This window comes from Melospiza melodia, chromosome 2 (genome assembly GCF_035770615.1).
Source record: "Melospiza melodia melodia isolate bMelMel2 chromosome 2, bMelMel2.pri, whole genome shotgun sequence".
Classification (NCBI taxonomy): domain Eukaryota; kingdom Metazoa; phylum Chordata; class Aves; order Passeriformes; family Passerellidae; genus Melospiza; species Melospiza melodia.
The window spans coordinates 24,902,183-24,924,081 of NC_086195.1; the positions used below are offsets into that span (position 1 = coordinate 24,902,183).

Below are 21,899 nucleotides of genomic sequence, written 5' to 3' on the forward strand. Positions count from 1 at the left end.
CTGCAGGCTTTCAGGTGTGTTTTGCCTGCACAGATGGGTGGCCTCCAGGATGTAAGTCAAATTCAGGCTGCTTGAATATGGCCAGGAGGGTCCTTCCCCACCTAGAAAATCAGCCTACACATCCTTTTCATTACTTCAGGTGTCTCCTTACTCTGCTGTTTTGCAGGTATCCCTCTTGCTCCTGTCCAGGCTGCTGCAGGGATGATTGTGTCCCCAAGCTCTCATATAAAACATCTGAGGCAATGCCATCTGCCCACCCATGTACTCAGGTCACTCTGCTAATCACACTCTTTCCTGCCCTGGACAAGGTAAAATTGGGCACACAGACATCCCTGAGCAACCATTCCCTTCACCTGTGTTGTTGGGAATGAACAGTCCCACACTGTACTCATACCTCACACCCCCATGAAGGAAACTGGAGTTTTGTAGCCACATCTGTCATTCTAAACAGGTTGAGGGAAACGTTTAATGCTGGACCGCTGGTTCTCTGTAATGCCAAATTACCAGCAAGCTTTTTGGCATATTTGTGGCCAGGACCAACCAGCATCTCCACAGCAATGTCTGGGCACCAGAAGAACACCAGCACACACCAGGCTTTGCTTCCAGTAAGTATAGTAACAAGACCACCCCTGTGGCAGGGAGCAATTATGAGGAGGACCCCATCTTATCAGAAGGCTAATTAGTTACTTTATTATACTATATTATTCTATATTATATTTACATTTTATTACTTTACATCTAAACTGAATCTGCCAAGCAGATCTAAACTCAACTGCACTCCACTGCATCTCGTGACTGTCAGCCAACAATCCCAACACACACACCTGGATTCAATTGGTCAGTGAATCAAAACACTCACACCAGAATCCCATTACCAATTCCCTTCAGGTAAACAATCTTCCACAAAGCATTCCACTTATGAACAACACAGGAGCAGTAAATGAGATAAGAGTTGGTTTTTCTTTCTCTGAGGTTCAGAGAATGTGAAACCCAGAAATATTCTTGGGAAGAATTGTACCTTGCTTTTCTCTGTGAAGAGAAGTGTGGCAACAAGTAAGAAGTTCAATTTGGGTTCTTCCTGCCATGCAGCCTTCCACCACCAGCCCAACAGGCTCTACAGCCCCAGAGCCCTCATTGTCCTCCTGCCAGGCCACAAAGCACATAACACATCTTCCAGCTTCATACCATGCAGACAACAGTTTCATGAAAAACAACAGTTTTTATGTTATATCAGAGATTTTTAAATAAAGGAGGCATAAAAATGACAACAAATTATTACAGCCACAGTGCAGTAATTGCAGTACAGAGCCTGGAGGAGACCCTCAGCACAGACACCACGTGGGGTACATGTGCTCAGTTTAGACACTTGGTCTGAGGGCCAGAAGTCATTCCCTGGCCCTGTTCTGTTGTGTGGGAGAGGCAAGGCCTGTATAGTTTACACCCAGGGCTGGTAAGGAGGAACCAGCACATTTTTACCCTGAGTGCATTCAAGTGAGGCAGGGCCTCCCATACCCCTGATATGGCAGATGAAATCACTCAGGTGAAAAGCAGCAGCTGCAAAATTTCCCTGTCTGTCATAACCCAAAAATGAATGAGCAGTTGCTTTAGGAAGGGTTTCTACCCAGGCAGATGATGTTTCTGAAATGCTGAAGGAGGAGCAGAGGCAGCAGAAGTCAGAAGAGAGAGAGAGCAGCAGAGAGAGTGGGCTCTTTGTGCTCCCTCCCACAGAGCCAGCCAGTTTCTGACCAGCATCAATATGTCAATGCTGCTTCTCAAAAATCACAAGCCCACTTTGGGCCTGCCCCCTGCAGGCATGTAACTGTGGGCAATTCTGCATTGGTATTGACAGCTGGGGCACTCAGCAGCAGCACAGGGAGCAGCCCCAGCCCTGCCACCCACCCCCTGGGGCAGTGTCATATTGGACATCGCTGCAATGGAAAGGTTAAAGGAAACCTAGTTGAAAAGAGATGAGAAAGGGCTGACTTTGTGTTTAGACAGTGCCTGGGGCTGCAGTGGGACGGGTTTTGGGGAGGGAGTGCAGAAAGAGTGTTTGAAACTGTGTGTCTGCTCCCTTTGTTGGCAGAACAGTGTGGAGCTACTGGCTTGGTGGTGGAATTTCACCTCTGTCTGGCTTTGCCTTGTCTGGCTGGGAGACCCCCCCCCATCTCCAAGTTTGGAGCATCTGTGCATGGAATATGATGAAGATGATGATATTTTCTTTGCAAAATGGATGAGCAGCTTCTGGGGCCACAACTTGATCGATGAGGAGAAGGAAGGCAGAGGCCACAAGAAACGTCAGCCACAACTCTGGAGTGAGAGGAGAGCATCCCTGCCGGTAAGAGCTGTGTGCAGCTTTCTCTGTGTGTGCACTGGTGTATGTATAAATGTGAGTTCCATCCCCTGAGGCACAGCCCCAGGGATGTATGAGAAGTATCGGCCACCTTGCCAAGTAAATTCAGCTCCTGCTGGCAGCTGCTACTTGCTTTTTGAGTGTAGCTGTCTGACAGGGTCAAGCTCTGGGGTCTTGGCATACAGAAAACTGGCAAACTCCAAGAAAAGTGATGATAGGGCCAGAAATGTAAGGAGAAATGTGTAATAGCTGCGTAACTATGTGCTACAGTGTTGTTCTGGCTGCTCAGCACAACCTGGTAGACATCAAAACATTTTGCACTTGCATACATAAAGACTGCCAGTAACAAGGCTGTTCTCATGCGAAAAACTGTGTAATTCCATATGTATTAGAAGGGTTTTGACCTAATTATGCAACTATATTGTCTCCAGGAAGTTTCACCCTTTAGACTTACCTGTTTTCAGGTAAGTGTAACTTCTGTTTTAAGCTAGAGGACGCAGTCCCTCCTGTTTTAAAACTTCTGACTCTGAAAACAATTATACAACACATAAGCTTACCAAACTGTGAAGTAAGATTTTAGGGTAGAAGTACGATCTTAAATCCAAACAGCTGGGAAAGGGGCAGGTTCATGTTCAGAAGGCCACACACAACTGTCTAAGTGATTATCAAAATTAGGTTAAACTGAAAACTGTTCATAGTCTTCTCTTTATTCAAAGATTGTTTCTTTCATTTCAGCTTTTAAAAGAACATTTAGGTGGTCCAAACCAACCTGTCTCCTTTTTTCCCAACTACATCAGTTGTCTTAACAAAGATACTATGTTTCCTTACAAACCATTTTAAAATTATATCCTTAGATCATTATGTCTGCAATGAAGCAAATGCCAATATATTGGAGAGGAGCAGACAATCTTTCCCAAACGTTTTTTTTGTGCCATTCTATGTTTCCACCTTGCAAGCTCTTATCCTCTGCAGCTGTCAGGTTCTAAGCTGTGGGATTTTTCATTTCCAAAAAAATTGGCTAAGAAAACCAATGAGTCCAAAACGACTTCCTCCCTCTTTGAATTCATGGGCAGGCTGGAGAGATAACCTTCTGGTCTGATCAGCCATATTTGTTATTTACTCTTATATCTCACCTCAGCCACAGATTGCAAGACAGACTCTGAGCTAGAGCTTTGCTGCTGTATTCCATCAAAATGCTGAATACATAACATTTATTAATGGGAGGGGAAGGAGGTTAATTTTATTGTATTTTACTTTTTTCTCTCAGAGATCCATACATATGTGATTTCTCTAGCCTCAAGAGAAACTGGAGTGTAAGAATGCACTTTAAATCTCTTTCCATTCAGCAAGGTGCTGAACACATCTTGTATATTTGTGTCTGTATTAGCATGTCCTTGTATTCTGTTTGTTCAAAAGCTATTTAAAGAGTTAGCTAATAGCTATTCAAGTACTTTGCTACACTTGCATTCCTGAATCCGTACCTTGAATTTAGATTAAGTTGGCTGACAGAAAGACTATGACTTTTTGATGTTACTGTTTAACAAGCTAAAGATACTGTGTATACTTAATTACATCTGACCTTTACATTAATGCTTCACACAAATTTGTCTTGCTCCACTGGTTTCATATAGAAGATGTAAATTTTAACTGCTTTATTTCTCAGTGCCAGATGTTGACTGGAGGAATGAGACATCAGTATTTGTCTGGGGATTTTATAATTTGCGGATACATCTTGAAACGAACTCTTGATTTGGAAGTTGAGTAGTTGGTAGCAAAGAGCAGTACTATGTTTTGTCTAACCAAAGCCAAAAGTTAAACAAATGGGCACTACTGATGCCTTGTAAATACCTCCAGAAAGAGCATCTCCTTGTTGAGAGCAGTAACTTGAGAACTATTGCATCTGGATGTGTGGGTTTTGCACAGTTACTCCAAATTATAACTACTGTAAGATTCATTATTGCAAATTATAACCTTTGTAATATTCAAAACACTGGCGCTGTTATTTAAATATTGTCTTCATTTTATCAGAACAGTGCTAATTATCAGGAGGAATAATAACTGAGGTTAGAGTGCATCTCTTCTGAAAGCTAAAACCTCCACAGCAGGTCACAGTGTACCCTTTCTTCTGTCTCAGCACTGAAAATCAAGATAACTCCACTGTCTAAAATCAAGTCAGCAAGTTCTGGCACAGCTTTGGGAAAAGCTCCTTGTGCAGGTACAGTGGTACTGCCAAAAGAGCACTGCCAGCTCACTTGGTCTCATATCCAAAGCTTTATTCAGGGCACCAGCAGCAGAGCAATTCTGCCCATGGGAACTGCTTCAGCACCCCCAGCCTTGTAATGCTGCATTGTAAAGTGCTCTCAGGGGAGCACGAAAGTTGGTTCGTTGGTTCTGCTGGAAAATCACTTTCAGCTCCAAACTGCTGTGTTGGTCTTTGTAGTTTTTCTTGTACTATAGTGAGACACTCAAGCCATTGATTCCACCACAACGACAAAAATTAAATTCCTGTGGTATCCTATCATGGTACAGCCCCCATCCTAAGTATGGATATAGCTTTGAATAACTCCTAAACTAACAACAGTTTTCATATTTTTTTCCCCCCCAGTATCTTTGTATACCTCACAAACGCCACTGAGATGAGCTTTGCAAAATGCTTTTGCATTTTTGCTTTTGCCATTGTCATTCACACTTTGCAGAGGGGAACACAAAATTATATTCATCCTACACTGGGTCACTTGCAAGTCAAGCTAAAACATGAAACTTCAATCTGTCAGGCTAAAACAACATGTAACTCCACTGTCCTGGAAAGCTCAGAGCTCTGTGTGTTGCTGTGGGCCTACACTAAATGTAAAAAACTGCCTGGGGACAATTAAGTCAGCTGTTTCCATCTCCTTTATTTAACTTGTTCCCCTGGCAAACTTTAGACAAATTAACTGTGATACCTTTTTTGAAGCCTCCAGCTATGACTTTCCTTGTCACATTCCAGTTACCTTACATCATTCAGGTTCAGAACATATCTTACCTCCCAGACATTATATTGTAAGGAAAAGATTGGAGACAAAGGAGAACTGATAAGAAGTTTACAGCCCTATACATGGATCCACCTTCAAACAGACATTGTTACTCACGGGAGAAAATTGCTAGGAGTGGCAGCAGAACAAATGACTGCTGTTGAAGTTACTGACATTTAATTTAAACTAAACTTAAACTGAACATCTACCACAATGTTGTTATTATAGACGAATTGAAGGCCAGACCAAAATATTTTAAAGAAATATATTCTTGTCTGTAAGCTTCTTGGAAGGAAATGAAGCCATGGGAGAGCATCTGAATGTCAGATGTTCCAAAATATCCCTAAAATACTCGGGTCATTGTGTGAACTCCAGCAAACAATGAACACTTGTGCTGACACACTGAAGATTAATGTTCTTACTGACAGCTGTGCAAGCTCTCAGATCAAGCCCAAAAGATGTAAACAATTAACTTGTCTACAACAGAAACTGAGAAAGAGATAAGACAAATTATACTGACAACAATTTTTGTCATGTGAAGTATTTTTGTTTGTGTACCTTTTATGTGTTTGAGATTGGCAATTAGCAGAATATTAGCTCTTTTGTAAATAGATACACTGAACATGGGTGGCCTTTGCCCAGCATAGAAAAAAGGAGTACTAATGGGAATAAGAAACAATCCCTGAGATCCCTGGGTGCTTCCCAGCACTGGCAAACAATCCCCATTTTGATAGTGGAGAATTGAATGTATCATGCACAGGCACTGTGAGAGAAAGAACAGTCACAGCAATATGATTGCATAGACCTGTCAGTCTATCTTTACCCTTAGCCCACTGAGGCAGGTGGGCATTTCAGAGAAAAGCTTGTCCCTTTTCTGGACCATTGCTGCCATATCAGTAGGTAAACTGCAGGCTTTTTGCTAAGGGCTTAACTGTAATTCTATCTGTGAAGGGAAACTAAAAAGTAATGTCTTAGTAAAAGAAAACATTTACAGACTTTGCAAAACAAGATTGATAGAACACAATCCCCCATTTCAGCTGTCCTCCTGTGTTTGGTTTGGGCTTTTTCCCCAAACCCTCTAGGAACAGATACCAGTGATTTTTACCATGAGACAATTTTTATTTCCAGGAAAGAATATATGTTGATGCCATTAAAATGTCAGAGAAGACATTTAGCTTTTTGAGCCTGGCATGGCATGTGTTCTCCTGTCCCTTGAGCACAATATGATTGCTTTGATGCTTCCTATAGTAACAATACAATATGACCTTACAGAACTTGCAGCTGTATTGACTGGTTTGAAACCAAAGTAAAAATACTACAGCAGAAATCATTAACACTACTCTCAGAGGCTGTCCATAATACTGATCATAATAAGCTTATGCCTGGGAAAAAAATGGAACCAGTACCATAGATTTTGCAAGCACTCTTCAAATATTAGGTACTTCTGTCAGGTGCAAGATTTATTATTTTCAGCATCTCTCCTCAAGCCTGTCTAATGTGATGTAGCCACAGCCATATGAATGCACAGCCTCTCTATCCAGAGAAAGGCTGCATTGGTCCCTGTTGCGCCAGTACATTTATAGGAGCAAGGATATGTCCTGCACACAACTTCAGAGTGAATGAAGTTGTCTGCAGGACATATTTCAGGTCCCTTGCAGTCCAAGGTTTGTAGATTCACATGAACACTATATCCAGTTGGTTTAGTTTTCCCCTGTTTGTTAAAACAACAAAACAACCAATACACACACCACAAACCCTGCACCGAGTGTAAGGATTTTCTTAGAAAGCATTGCAGAACTGGTGGGATAAACCTTCCTTTGTTAGAAACAATCGCAGCTCCCTTAAAGCCAGCAGAACTTCTCAGGGTTACTTAGTAACTGAAGGCTCAGCACCAGGCCTGTACAAAACAGAGAGTCCCAGTATCAAATAGGTTGGAAAAAACCCCTGAGATCATCGACTCTGACCTTTGACCCATCCACCACCATTCAACTAGACCATGGCACTGAGTGCCATGTCCTGTCCTTCCTTAAACACCTCCAGGGTGACTTCACCACCTCCCTGGGCACTCTATGCCAATGTGTAGTCATCCTTCCTGTGGAGAAATTCCTTATAATGTTCAAAACAAAGATGCATTCAGAAATGTATGCCAGCAGCTGGGTGCCTGGAGTGCTTTAATCTGACACCTGCAGGGGTGTAATTTTCAGTACCTCCCATCTCTCACAACTTTCACCATCTGCATCTTACCTGTGTTCATCTACTCATCCTGAAAATCATCAACAGGGTTTGGGATATCCCCAGCTGTGTGGTGTCCTTCTCACGTCTCTCTTCTACAGGTCTGTCCCTTTCTAAAACCACCAATTTATGACTGCACAGGCCACAGCAGTTCTGTATCAGTTTAATCTCCTTTGCAGGCATTCAATTAATTCAATTAAACACAGCTGATGCAGATCAATAGCTTTTATCTGCATGCCAGGCCTTGGAAAACTGAGTCACACAGAAACCTAACAACTATCTACTCATTCTGACTTCAGTCCTGCAAATATAATTGTAGAAGTCTGTTTCCTGCTACTTCTTTGGTAGAGATGTGTCCCTCAGTACCCTGAAAGTGCTTCTTCATTAGTTCAAGACAAATGTACCCAAAAATCCTGCAGAAAATTCAAAGCTGGGCAATAAAGCAATTTGTCTGCATGTAGACCATGCTGAAAACTTGACAGAACTGGGTGAGAAATGGTTGCTGTCACACTCTAAACTCCAACAGCTGATAAGACCTGCAGCACTTGTGGGTCAAACCTCTTACCTGACTCGTCTGGCCAAAAAGGCTGGGTATTGCTTTTTGAGAGTCCTGCCTAGAAACTGCAACCAGGTCCAAGGCCTGAGTCTTTGAGGCTATGAAGAGTCCCAGTTCCTTTTCCTGTCAGTGAACACTAAGAGGACCCAGCACACTTTACATTTGAAATGTTAATTGTGTGCCAAAACTTATATCCTCAAACCCAGGAATCATAGGAAATTCTGCCCCTGCTGCCTCCAGAAAGCAAGTTCTTGGCAGTGTGATTCTCCTACACTTAAAAAGAAAGATACAGAGTTCTGGGGAGGGTCTTTCACTTTGCACCACTGTTTGGGAGAGTGTCTGAGGCAGAAAAAATCTGCCTTGTGTGTTCTGCTTTGCTATTCAACAGTCAACAAAGACCTTTTGTTTTTCAGGCCAAGCTTTCCTCTCTCCATACAACACGACTTCATGCTTCTGCCAAAGGCTCATCTTCAGGCCACCTCAGAGGCTCCAAGGAATTTCAAGAAGACCAAGATGTCAAATGTCACTGCCACAGGAAGGCAAGCAGAACACCTTCAGCAGACAGCTCATGTCCAGAGACAAGATCAAACTCCATTCAGGAATTTGCAGAGTCCTTTGAAAAGCAATTGCATCTCAAAAGCAAACGCTCAGTTTCTTTGGTAGGTAATAAGATCACTGCAGAAGAAAAAAAGCCCAACCAACCAAGTCAGCTTCATCCTTTGTGCAATTGCTGTGACTTTGCTGAGGGAAGTGCAGAAATAAACTCCAACTGTAATTTCTCATATTATATGGTCTCAAATGACTACGAGTAGCACAAACCAGGTTAAAGTTGTATCATTAGTGTGAGGATTCTTGATGTGGTGTTACTGCCCAGGCTTATTCAGGAATGTTTATCCTCAAAATGAAACACCACACTGGCTCATGTGGCAATGTTTTCAGAGGTTTCTCTGGCTGTGGCCACAAAACATGACAATACAAACCCAGGTTTGCTTTACTTCTGCTGCAAGACCCAGCTCACTTTTTCACAGCTGCTGACCTGACTTGACCTATGTGGAGTTGTCTGTAACACTGCCAGACACTGCAGTGTTTGAGAGGCTTCTCATTTACCCCTCAGGACCCCATCCACCTGCTTTCTGCAGTGTCACCACACAGCTGCAGCAGCAGCTATTGCTATAAGTAGAACATATTTTATCTGCAAGGGCATGCAGGGGATTCTCTGCCCATTTCATCCTTCTCCCCATCATTCTGTCCAGAGCCATGAGCATTTTTTCTGGTAAGTGTTGATGAAATAGCCAATTGCCAATTTTTATCTAGACTTTAATATATTTTTATTATGATGCATATTATCTGCTGTATCCTGCAATGGAAGAAAGGGTAATAAATCCCAACTCACTTTTAAGTATCAGGAAAACCCCAGCAAATTGTCACTCCATTCAAAAAGCTGTGCTTGAATAACCCCTGACATTAGCATCAAATAGCCATAGAAGGAAGTATCCTTTTTTTGTTCCAGGTTCTTGACACTGACAATTTGTATGGAAAAGTAGTTTTCAACTCTCTTTGCACAGCAAAAGAAGGGGGAAAATTTCTTTTCAATAGGCAGCATAATTACATGATCAGTCCCATAATAATAGTCCTTGCATGACCAATTGTCTAAGAATATGCAGAATTATGATGATGACAGCACTGTTACACCATGGTCAAAATTTCAAGTGTGCTCCCTAATCTTCTTTTTCCTCTTCAGGAACTACTCAATTGCTTTCATTTGGAAATTTACATTGCCTCATGTGCCAGCATTCACCAGTGGTTGTCTGCTTTATCATTTATAGTTTCTCAGAAATGCCTGTGGCCAGAAAGTCTATGAGTAGTAGTGTAGTAGTGAGTAGTAGTGTAGTTGATGTGTGATTAGGTATAGTGAGCACAATGCATTAATTATGGCTTCAGTTCCAGCTAAAAGCAGGGATTCCAGTGCCCCTCTGTAATCAGCAGTGGGATGTTTTGAGCTGTATTTTAATCTGTTTTTCAAGAAGACCAAGTTGTTGCCATTCCCTCAGTCACAATTGTAGTTTGGGAGATGTGAAGGACTTGTGAATCTCAAAGAACTGAGCAATAGGTCAGAGATCTGAAAGGAAACCTGTGTCTTCAAATGGAGCATTTTTTTGCATTCAGAGCTGTGTGGGTGCAATTCAAACCACCGTGATCAGACAGGTGAACACTTTGGGAAAGGTAATTCATCTCCTTCCCTGCATATTGCTTTTCTCATATAAATGTGTCTTTGAGAATCCTTCAGACCTTGTTTTCAGTGAGGTCTTTGCCAGCACTGAGAAAGTCATCAGGGATGTAAAGATGGATCACATGAAAGGATAGAAACATGGAGTCTGGGCTGAAATCTCAGAACCCCTCTCTTTTTCCCTCCTATCTGCTCTCCTCTTCAAGTGCACTGAGCCTGTGACCCTTCTATCATATAGAGAGTAAAACCAAAGCATGTGTGTTGCTTCTTGCTGAGCTTTAGGGGGACTGGCTTGGGCCTTGAATTTGAGCCCATCATGGTAAAGCTGATCTTGGTGAGGAAGTTACTGGAACATTTTGTTACTCAGTGAAATAAAATAATGAGCTTTTTTGTTGTTGTTGTTCTTGTAGGAATCTCTTTTAATTCCCTGCTATTTTTCCCTGTCTTTTAGCAACCTGAAGGTGCAAAAGAGAGACGAGAAAGAGAAAAATTGCATTTGAGAAAAAGCAAGTCTCATAAGAAAATGGGAGAGAAATCAGAGGCAAGGAGAGAGCGGGATGAAGCTGAAAGTTCAGAAGTACCTGCAAAACACAGTGAACAGTTTCCATCACAAGCAAGCAATCAGAAAGGTTATGTATCCACAGGCAGCTAGAATGCATTGAGAAAATCCATCTTAACACTCCCCCTGAAGAGCAGAGGGAGCATTTTTGTTCTGTTTTGACTAGAAGCAGCCTGATAGCTAGAATAACCCCTAAGCTGTAAAATAAAAGTAAAATCAACTGCATTGCTGGCACCAGGTTACTACCTTCCTTTCTTTACTTTTGTCACTAGAAATATGACCTTTGTCATAGGAGTGTATCAGTAGCAAGATCCAAGTTAGAGATTAACCACCATAAGAGGATTTCAGGCATATTTAGCATTGCAGCAGGACAGTGGTGGATGCATTCCTTTAAGAGGAGGCCACCACCTATATGTTACAGAGCCATGCAAAGCCTTATGTTCCTTTTTTAATTGAAAACAGGCTTTTTGGTAGGTTTGGGAAGAAAAAAGTACATATAAACAGCCAACTGCTTCCTGACATTCACTTAGAATTGTCTTGAAAACTGGTATCTTTTTGCTCTGACAGTCTTTCAGCTCCAAATGTATGTAATTAAGAGAAGCCCATGTTCTCTTCTACACCTCCCTGATGGTTCACTTTTCACTGCTTTTCCTGTCACTCTGCAGTGTGACTCATTTCACTGGCATTTCCCAGCCCTCTCCCATGTCCTCAGTCCCATTTCCCCACTCACACAATTAGTTCTTTCTCTCAGCTTTACCCACAGAATTCACAGAATGACGAGGTTGGAAGAGATCTTAAAGATCAAGTCCAACCCATGCCCTAACACCTCAACTAAACCATGGCACTGAATGCCATATGCAGTCTTTTTTAAACATCACCTCATCACCTTGCTTCTTTTGTGACCTTTCCTCTCTCCCTTTACTAATTTACTTCCTTGTAGCTACCAAACTCTTCTGCTACAACTCTACTTTTGCTTCATTAACATCTGAATTCTCTAGTAAAACCAGAGATGTTCTGGTTCTCTCATATTTCCATAGAATATCTTCAAGGAGCTGATGGGGCATTGCAACCCTTTTTCCTTTTCCAGAATTTGGGCCAAACTGGCTGTCTCTGGTGAGCAGGACCATAGACAGGGAAAAGGCTGATCCTCTGGTTGAGGACCTCCTGAACACAGGTGTAAATCTCATCTCCACATGCTCACAAACACAGACACTCTCCCACAATCCCCCTATGCTCCCCTCTCTTCAAAGTGCCAGTGCTCTCTGCAGATACAACCCTTCTCTCTTTGGGAATAATCTTCCCAGGCCTAGTATGGAGAAAGCCTGATTTGGATAATACAGGGAGAAAAGAGTGAAGAGTAATGAAGTCATGAGCAAAAGTCAAGGTCTGATGGATATTCTTCCTGTGATTTTTCTGTAATTAACAGAAATCTTACTCATTTACCCTAGAGCCTTACTTTTGAATATTCAGCCCTTTGAAAACTTAGGGCATCCTTAAGACTTTGTAACACTTATAGACATTAAGGGATTGAGTTGTTTGGGTTTTTTTGTTTAGAGCTTTGGGGGATAGATAAGAAAGCAATTGAACCCTTACTGATGCTTGTAAATTGCTTCTTGCCTGGTAACATGTATTATAAACTAATAAATCTAATAATGGAAAAATGTTGTTCCTATGCATTGTTCCTGTCCTTCCCAATCCAGATTGAATTTTTGCAAAGTTCTTCTGTCAGCCAAAACTTAAATACTTTTCCTTTACAACCTTATTCAGAAGACTGCATTACAGAAGGTCTGGATAGAAATGAACATGGCCAGCTGTGTCTGAGCTCTCAGATAAAACCTCTCATGTATGTCTTTTCAGGTAGCAGCCTGTCCTCCCATCCTGGGAGAGCTGAATGCCATGGCTGCATCAGCTTTGCCTGCATTTCAGGTCATCAGCTGCCTCCTCCTGTTGTACAGACAGGTTAACTCAACAGGCCCCAAGAGAATTTGCTTGTGTTCATCAAATCAGTGTGCTGGTTGTACACCACACCTGATGGAAAGAAAATACCAAACAGAGCTAAAATAGGAGAGCCCTGTGTGGCTGCCTCTGGCTTGCTGGTCACCATCTCCCTGAAAGCACAGAGAAACCTCACTGCCACCAGGGCAGCTCTGCCTGCAAACAGCTCCCCTGTATTCCACCAAATCCCATTTGTCTGAAGGGAGGGTCTGGAAGTGTTCATGTGCTCTTGAACTGGCCCATCAGCCCCATGGTGTGACTCTGGAAACAGAAGCTTTCACACAATGCTCTCTATTGACTCAGAAGTGTTCTCCTCCCTTGCTCTGTATCCTGGCTGATCAGACCAGGAGCCCTTTCCAGCTCTGTCCCTTCCAGTCTGAGCAATAGTATTACTTGGGTGGACTGAATCTTGCTTGATAGAATGAAATCATTCTCCACAGAAATTAACCAGTATTCCATAAGAAATTGGGCATTTGGGAAGGCTGGTAACCATCCAAAGAGGAATCTGATTGCAATGGCACGTCTGATATTTCTGTCAGAAAGACTCCAGAGGGTTTCCATTCTCACAGTAGGTCACTAGTTCTGTGGCAAATGACATAAAAAATAGTCACTGCCTTGATTCCACCCTGAATTCCCAGGCAATGGGGCTGGCTGCAGGCAGTTTCTGCACAAACACCCATTCCTGGGCAAACACTGTTTGCTTTTTCTGCCCTTCCCAAGAGTGGGATGGCTGCAAGTTGTACCAGAGTCCAAACCATGGCCATGAAGGAAGTCAGGCTTCAGTGGGAAGTGAAGACAAAAGGATGAAGAAATCCATATGCTCACTAATAAGAAATATTGAAAACATTAAACAGAAAGGGGAGTGAGCAGGAAAACTGGTGTGATTCAAGGCACCCATGAAGGAAATATTAAACTTGCTGTGTTTACAAGTGGAAGACCATGGTCTGATGAAACACTCATCCCTGTGAATTCTTCCAGCAGTTCTGGCTAGCTGGAAAGTGCTCCTGTGGGAAGGGAAGATGTGGGTACATAGAAATCTTTCAAGAGCAGGAGAGATTTACACCCCAGTGTTTTCTGAGAGGGCTGAGAAGAGGACATCAGTTGGGGTTACCTCATCTGTCAGGTGGGCATTCCCAAAGCAAAATATTTATGCTTGCTTCTCAGGTATTGTTTCATTGCAGCATGGTTTGGAGGATGAATTCAATTTTGAGTGCTGGCTAACTTATCATGTATTGGTATATGAAATGCCATATCCCACACAGGTAAAATGATGTAATAGCTGTATTTATGTAAATGCTCACAAGAATCCTTTCTGGGGAAAAAAGTAGGAAATATTTAAATGCATGAATAAAAATTAAATAACCACAATGCATAACTGAAGAAGAATATAATACCTATTTTAAAAACCCATAAAATATTAAAGATGGAAAGTATTAAAATATTCTTTGGCAGGTTTTTGTTCTTTAGCACTAAAAAAGGTATTTGGGTAAGCACAGCCCTGGCTCTGAATGCACCCAACGTACATGTGAATAGTATAAAACCATGTACAGATATAATCAAGCTTGATAACTGAAATTATTCACACAGCAATGAATCATAATCACAGGACTTTGAGCTTATCGCAGCTTTCTGCCAAAACTGTTGTAAACAGACAGGTCTTGAAATATTTCCAGAGCAATATTACAGCCAAAATCTAGTCATACAATGAGAGAATTGAACACTGAAATACAACAAACTTCATAAAGAATGCTCTGCCTGCAGTTGTTGTGCCAGAGCTTTAGGTAATTTTGTGAGAACAAATGTGAAAATAAACCCACTCATCAAAGAAAACATTGCTCGTAGCATGTTGATCTTCATTTTCACTGCTGCTTTAGACTGGCTTGACAGGTGCTATTGCTCCTATTAGGAGGATCCCTCTGAATCCCAGCTCAGTATCTACAGTTCTTTGGAAAAAGATAATTTCTCTCAGCTGTGTCATGTCCTTGAGGTCAGAGAGAAAATAAAGAGTGATACAATGAGCATCAATATTCTGTCATACTAGATGCATTCTTGTCCTTCTTATACGCTTGTCAAAATGCTTCAGTTCAGACAATTTCTAAACTGACAAAAGTTTTGGTGAATTGAGAAGACCAACCAGCTTGTGACAGTTGTACATGAATTTTCATCAAAAAGCCATCAAGGCCCCTACAGAGAGTCCTCAGGCTGGAGAATTAGCACTGTTCCTGATAGTGAAGTATCAAAAAAGAACTCTTTTATTGCTTTAAAGCTTGAGCAGAAGGATTCATGGACATGGTTGCCTGCAGCCACATCCCATGATATGAGGTGAATGCTAGGGTTTGGTCCTTTGAAAACCAGCCCTTCCTGGACCATTATGCAATGGCTCTCATTTGATATGCTGCTCTTCCTGTATACACAAAATACATCTTCAAAGTTTCTTATGAGCTTTTTGAATATAGTGGGTCTACTCCCTGAGGACTCCTATATAGAGAAATCTGCCAGAAAGCCGCTACAGTGATTTCAGATTAGCACAAGTTTATGCCTGCCAGAGAGGAATGATTAGAGCATTTCTTTGCTCTAGTGGTCCCAGCAGCAATAAAAGATCTTCAGGAAGAACAAAGTAACTTTGGGCTGCTCTCACCTATGCAGGACTGGCAACTGCACTTTAGCCAGCATTTGGGATAAATATAATATATATTCATGAATTCCTTTTTCATTGTGCCAAATTCTACACGCCCACAGATGCAGGTGAAGCTGCTTCATCTTCTTTAATGCCTTTTGCATGGAACAAAAGGACTGTCACATTAGGATAATCCAGGTCTCAGCTGGTCAATGGACATCAACCATAATTTCCATCACTCACTCAAGGTACTCACTGCAATGGGGTTTCCTAATCCAAAGCAATTCTGAGCTGAGATTGCTTAAGAGTGATAAGAAATTTCTTTTCAGTTGAAGCAAGATTTGGATCCATGTGCAATTTCCATGTGCAATTTCATGTCTGGTTCTACTAGAGAATTTTCAGCAAGGCTCAGATGTTGATGAAGCAAAAGTAGAATTGTAGCAGAAGAGGTTGGTAGCTGCAATTGCCGTCTTGGGGACTGACAGGAGCACAGAACTTCCCTGCATGCACAGCTTTCATAAAGAGGGATTATGGCAAACCCTCAGGGCCTTATTTTCTTACTTGCAATATAGAGAGTAGAGAATCTTGACTAAACCCTGAATGCTGGTGACTGAGAGGTGATACAACCGTGTGGAAGCTGCTGCAGTAACTCTGTGTTACCTGATGCTACTTAGAAGGTGGGAGAACCTTCAGCACTATCTTTAATGGCTTTTAACAATGTTTGCACTGATGGAAAGACCAAAGGTGAAGATGGTGGGTCACACTGAAGCTGCCACAGACACAGCCAGAGTGTATCATTTTTTAAATAGCTGTATTAGTGGAAAAATGGAACACAGTGCTCCAAAAGAGCTGCAAGCAGCAGGGTGTTTCAATGTCTGCAGTTCAGAGCTGGTGCTGCAGAGAGGGAGCAACCAGTTCTCCTAAATTCCCTGCTGGCTGATGCACTGTGTTCAGCTCTGGGGCCCCAACATGAGAATGACACTGACCTGCTGGAATGAGCCCAGAGTTGAGCCACCAAACTGATAGATACTGACCTGCTGGGTGAGCCCAGAGGTGAGCCACCAAACTGATAGACACTGACCTGCTGGAATGAGCCCAGAGGTGAGCCACCAAACTGATAGACACTGACCTGCTGGGTGAGCCCAGAGGTGAGCCACCAAACTGATAGATACTGACCTGCTGGGTGAGCCCAGAGGTGAGCCACCAAACTGATAGACACTGACCTGCTGGAATGAGCCCAGAGGTGAGCCACTAAACTGATCACAGGCCTGAAACACCTCTCCTATGACAGCTGAGAGTTTTTGGGACTGGTCAGCCTGAAGAAGAAAAGGCTCCAGGGAGACCTCATAGTCCCTGCCAGTACCTGAAGGACACTTACAAGAAATCTGAATAGGAACTTTTCACAAGTTCCTATTTCCTTCATGAATCCCTTGAATCACACCAGTTTTCCTGCTCACTCCCCTTTCTGTTTCACGTTTTCAATATTTGTTATCAGTGAGCATATGGATTTCTTCATCCCTTTGTCTTCACTTCCCACTGAAGCCTGACTTCCTTTTCAGAAGTGCATGGAGGCTGTGGACTCCCCCTTGCTGGATGTGTTCGAGGGCAGGCTGGATGATGCCCTGAGTAACCAGGTCTGTTGGAATGTTCCTTGCCCATGGCACAGTGCTTGGAACCAATCAGTCTTTTAACCCAAACCATTCTGTGATTCTATGAGATAGAGATAAGTTATATGGTCTAGTTGTTGCCTATATTGATATCATCAGGAAAGGCACCAAGTACCAAGTCCTCCTCTCTTTGGAAATTCTCTCTGTAGGTGGCATCTGAGACATTTTGGTGGGGTGGAGTGGAGTGAGAGAAGCAGGCATAACTGCTGTGCTATAGTGGTGCTTTAAAATACAGATCTTATCTCAATACTCTTTTGTCTCGTATCAAATAAGTAAAAATAGAAAGCTCTGGATAACACATTCTTCTAGAAAAAAAGTAAAGCTGTGTATGACCTGGATCCTGCTGAAGCTATTCTGATGATAAGAGGACTTAATCTAACAATAGTAACCTTCCTTTCCTTAAGATCAATGATCCAGTAAATAATTTGGACCAGGGTTCTTAATTTCTGAAAGGAATATATCAGCTCCACCTCTTAAAATTCCTGAGAAATAACAGGAATTCTTGCATTAAAATCCTGCTTGCAAGTTCTCTTTCCCACTTGCTTTTAACAGTGCGTTCAGAATTTGCTGCTAAAGAAACCAGTCTGTCCTACATGTCATGTCCTGGTGCACCTGTAAGGTTCTTGTCCTCTGTGATGAAGAGAGGGTCCTTTAGGATTACAGAGGGAACTATTCAAGGCTTGATTCTAAATACAGGAGAAAAGAGAAATCAGAACTTTACTCAGTGCATTAGCGCTTTATAAGGTTAGTGTAGTGGTGTGGATTTTTACAAAGTTCATCTCTGAACTTTGAGGATAAAACCTCCTAGCTCCTTCCCAGTGATTAGGGAAGAAATCAAAACATTTTTACAATTCCTTGGACAGTGTAAGTCAAAATTGCACATTTGCTGCAGAATACATTGTTTGCAAGTTCTTTCACTGACAATCATTTATCTACTAGATAACCTTCATAACCTTCATTTTCCAGCAGAGGGAGTCTGTCCATACCAAGTGAGAACATGCACGATAGTCCAGGGCAAGCATGAGTTTGAGACTAAAATAATTACAGTGCCAGCAGGAGACAACTGTCATCAACAGCACAGGTCCAAGTGGTCACATTTTGCCCTGTGTTGTTCAAATATGACTTTTCTTAATATATAAAGGAAATCAATATACATTGCAACCCATGGCAGAACTTAGTCTGGTATTAGGAACTGCAGTTTTTACCCTGCGGTCAGCAGAAAACCCTGATCCAGCGCTCTCCCAGTCCTTACTATAGGAAAGATAATAAATTTCTTGCCCCAGGTTTAGTCTGACAGAAGCTTCTCAGTGAGAAAAAGCAAGAGCATTTTTATTCTTATAAGCAGCACAACTACTTTTCACAGGCAGCATGGCTGAAATTAAGCCATATTTTAAAATACATTTCAAAACATCTCTTCATCAAATGCAGCCTCTCCTCTACAACCCCTAAGGGACATGGGTGGCATGTGCACCCCAATTTTGGCTGGTCTGGTTCAGAGTCTGGGGTGTGGGGAGGTTTGTGCTGTTTTGCTGGGCTGAGAACTCCCATGGCAAAGGGCAGGGACACTCTCCTGTTGGGTGGCTTTGCTGTGAGGGTACATCTGGCAGTGGGACAGAAATAAGCACCTGGGTGTGGGATTCACATTCTCTGAACCTGAGAGAAGCAGTGAGAGAAGCAGAGAAAAGAATGATCAAAACAATTCTTATCTCATTTGCTGCTCCTGTGTTTGTGCACAAGTGGAATGCATTATGGAGGATTGTTTACCTGAAGGGATTTGGTAATTGGATTCTGGTGTGAGGGTTTTGTTTTCTTGACCAATTTCTGCAAGCTGTGTCCTGATGGTTGGTCAGGAGACAATAATGAGATTTTGTTGAGTTGAGTTGAGTTCTTGTTCAGTTTCAGTTTAGATGTAGTGTAATATAGTGTATATAGTATAATAAAGAATAATCTAGCATAATAAAGTAATTAATATAATAAACATACATTATTATATTTTAATATGTTATACTATATGATATTATATTATATTACAATATAACTATAATATATTTTATTAATATATAATTTAATTCATAATGTAAATTATATAAATATAAAATTTTATTATATGATAGAATATAATATAAATACATATTTAATATAATGAAATAGAAATAAAATTATATAGCATAATAGTAATTAATCAGCCCTCTGATATCATGGAGTCCTGATCATCATTCTTCCCTTTGACAGGGAAGAATGCATTTATAATATGCCTGCATTTACAATACCTTGGGAACAGCAGGAGTCTTAAACCACTCAGCTTCTTTGCATAGGTAAGGTGAGTTACAGTTCTTGGCCTCTAACTGTTATTGTAGAGGCAGTCTGCACTCATAAAGCCACACTGAACTTCATTTTCCAAGCACATACAAATGTGCTAATTGCAGGGGGATTATTCTGAAATAAAGCATAAATGGACACATTGACACGATCAGTTTATATGTCCTGTCAAGTAAATGTATTTGCTAAGAAACAAAAAGCAGGTAAAACAACTGTATTTCATGAAAGAAAAAAGTCACAGGAAAGTCAAAACAAAGCTGATAGCAATTGAAAAAGGATGATTTGGCTGGGAACTTCAGCAGGACACATGGAGTCAGAATTTACCTTCTTTTCCTTTTACACTTATCACTGGCTTACTAAATTAGTTGGTAGTGTCATTTGTATTGTGCCTGCTCACCAAGGTACAAAATAACTTTTTATGCATAGTTATATAACATAAGCACTATACATATGTACATGCACATATATATATACACACACAGAGACATGTGCTGACAATTGTGCATTTGTATCTCTGCACCTCCCAGGACAACTGTGCTGTACTGTGGGTTTCTCTCCTCCTGCCTGGCCACAATATTACTTTCCAAGCTGCCTCTGGGTTTCTCTGCTTTCTCTCAACTTTCTTGCTCAGAAACAGCCTCCTCCCCATCAACCCTCAGCTTCCCTACAACAACATTTTCCTACAGAGATGCTCAGCTGATTGCCTGTGACCCTATTTGTATCCAACATCATCTTGCAAGTTCAAACCCATGTTCAAGCATGCCTGTGCTGATATTGTGTCTATGTCAACATATTCTAACCCATGGGCAGATGGACATTCCCATGCTGAGGGAAATCTTGGGAAAAGGCAGGAACAAGTGGGAGTCTGCACTGTGGAAGTGGCAGTGCCAGCTGGATTAAAGCAAAGAGGAGGAGGACCCTGGTGAATGAATGCTGAAGCACCTCTGCAGCTGTGACTTGGAGCCTGGCTTGGGACCAGAGTTGGTGATGCCAGAGGTGAGGAGTTCAGGCTGAACTTTCTCCTGGGGTGGTCTGGTTGTGACTCCACTGATCCCTGGGGAGGAGTGTGGTGGACAGAGCCCAGAGCTGCCTTTGGGAGCGAGCTGGTTTGTAGAGGTGCTTTGGGTTCATAGGGGCTCTGTAAGTTCAGATATTTTGGGAGGTCACAGTTTCCCTAAGTGACAGCCAGAAAGGAGACCAAAGGATCCCTTTCCTAGTGAGGTGGGACACATGGGCAGGTCTGTGAGGAGCTGGTGGGAGGACAGTGACTGAGGGGAAAGTGTTTGTCCCTGGGGATATTGCACCTGGTCACAGAGACTTTTGTGACTCGGATGGACTCCCTCCAAAAGAAAGATGTCTCTTTCTTTTCCCTGTAAGAGATAAATGTGTGTATTGGGGGAGCTTTTGTGCACCAAAGATTTTATGGCCCTGGTGTTCTGTGGGATGAAGACTGGTACAACGTGGCAAACAGGAGGACATTTTCCTTCTGTGCTGCAGGAGAGCCAAGGCAGAAGGGTCACAGGAGGCAATGCTTAGGCAGTGACACTGGATTCCCAACATCCTCGTCACTCCACAGTCACCTTCCACAGCGGCGCTCCGGCTCTCACTTTCCCTCTCCTGCTGAAAAAGCAATTTTCCCTCTTTCTCCCTAGGCTGGGCTACAGCTGATGTTTTTCATATCATTGCTTAACTGGCTGGTTTCCCCATCCTGTTCTTTCTGCCTGGTGTCTCTGTCTGGAGGGTTGTTCACCCCATGGCTTTTCCCAGCTAACTCTCCTGACTCACCCGAGGTACGTGCAGAACCTCAGCAGCTGAGCCAGAGAGACTGGGAGAACAAAAATTAACAAAGCAATGAGCCAGATAAAACTGCAACTTTTAAAAATATGCAAAGAACCCTCCCAGGTTTACAAAGTTAAACTCTTAAATGCTGGACAAATCCAGACCTAAGGCTGCCTTTGGAGGGATGGTTTGCCTCCCTTTTCCCTTCCCCCACCCAGTGTGTATTATGTGACATGATTTAATTGTTTGGCTGCATACTGCTTTTCCCACAGGACTAGTGCCTCATTCAGTGTAAACCCAGGACAGTGTCTGGGAATGAAGCTGGTCTCTGCATTTCCTGGACCAAGTGTGTGACTGGGAGCCCCATTTATCACCCAGACACTGTGCTGAATTCGGAGCTGACAGCTTCTTCATGAGGTTTTCTGGGGTGGCTTTCCTGCAGCCTCTGACTATTTATCACCACATGTGCCTAAAGGTGAGAAGCTACTATTTCCAGGGAACTGGGAACTTTTTATTACAATTTGATGAAGTTTCTTTAATTATTCCATTGGCTCTGGCATTTGTTCAGAATACTTTATGATTTAACT

The 21,899-nt window shown here is 42.2% G+C and overlaps 1 protein-coding gene across 1 annotated transcript; it reads left to right on the forward strand.

Moving 5' to 3' along the window:
• The first annotated feature begins 2,179 nt into the window (after positions 1 to 2,179).
• On the forward strand, positions 2,180 to 11,028 carry LNP1 (leukemia NUP98 fusion partner 1). Its single transcript, XM_063150399.1, has 3 exons — positions 2,180 to 2,335; positions 8,563 to 8,808; positions 10,828 to 11,028. The coding sequence occupies exons 1-3, from the start codon at positions 2,189 to 2,191 to the stop codon at positions 11,026 to 11,028; spliced, it is 594 nt and encodes a 197-aa protein (XP_063006469.1). The 5' UTR covers positions 2,180 to 2,188.
• Positions 11,029 to 21,899: the final 10,871 nt, after the last annotated feature.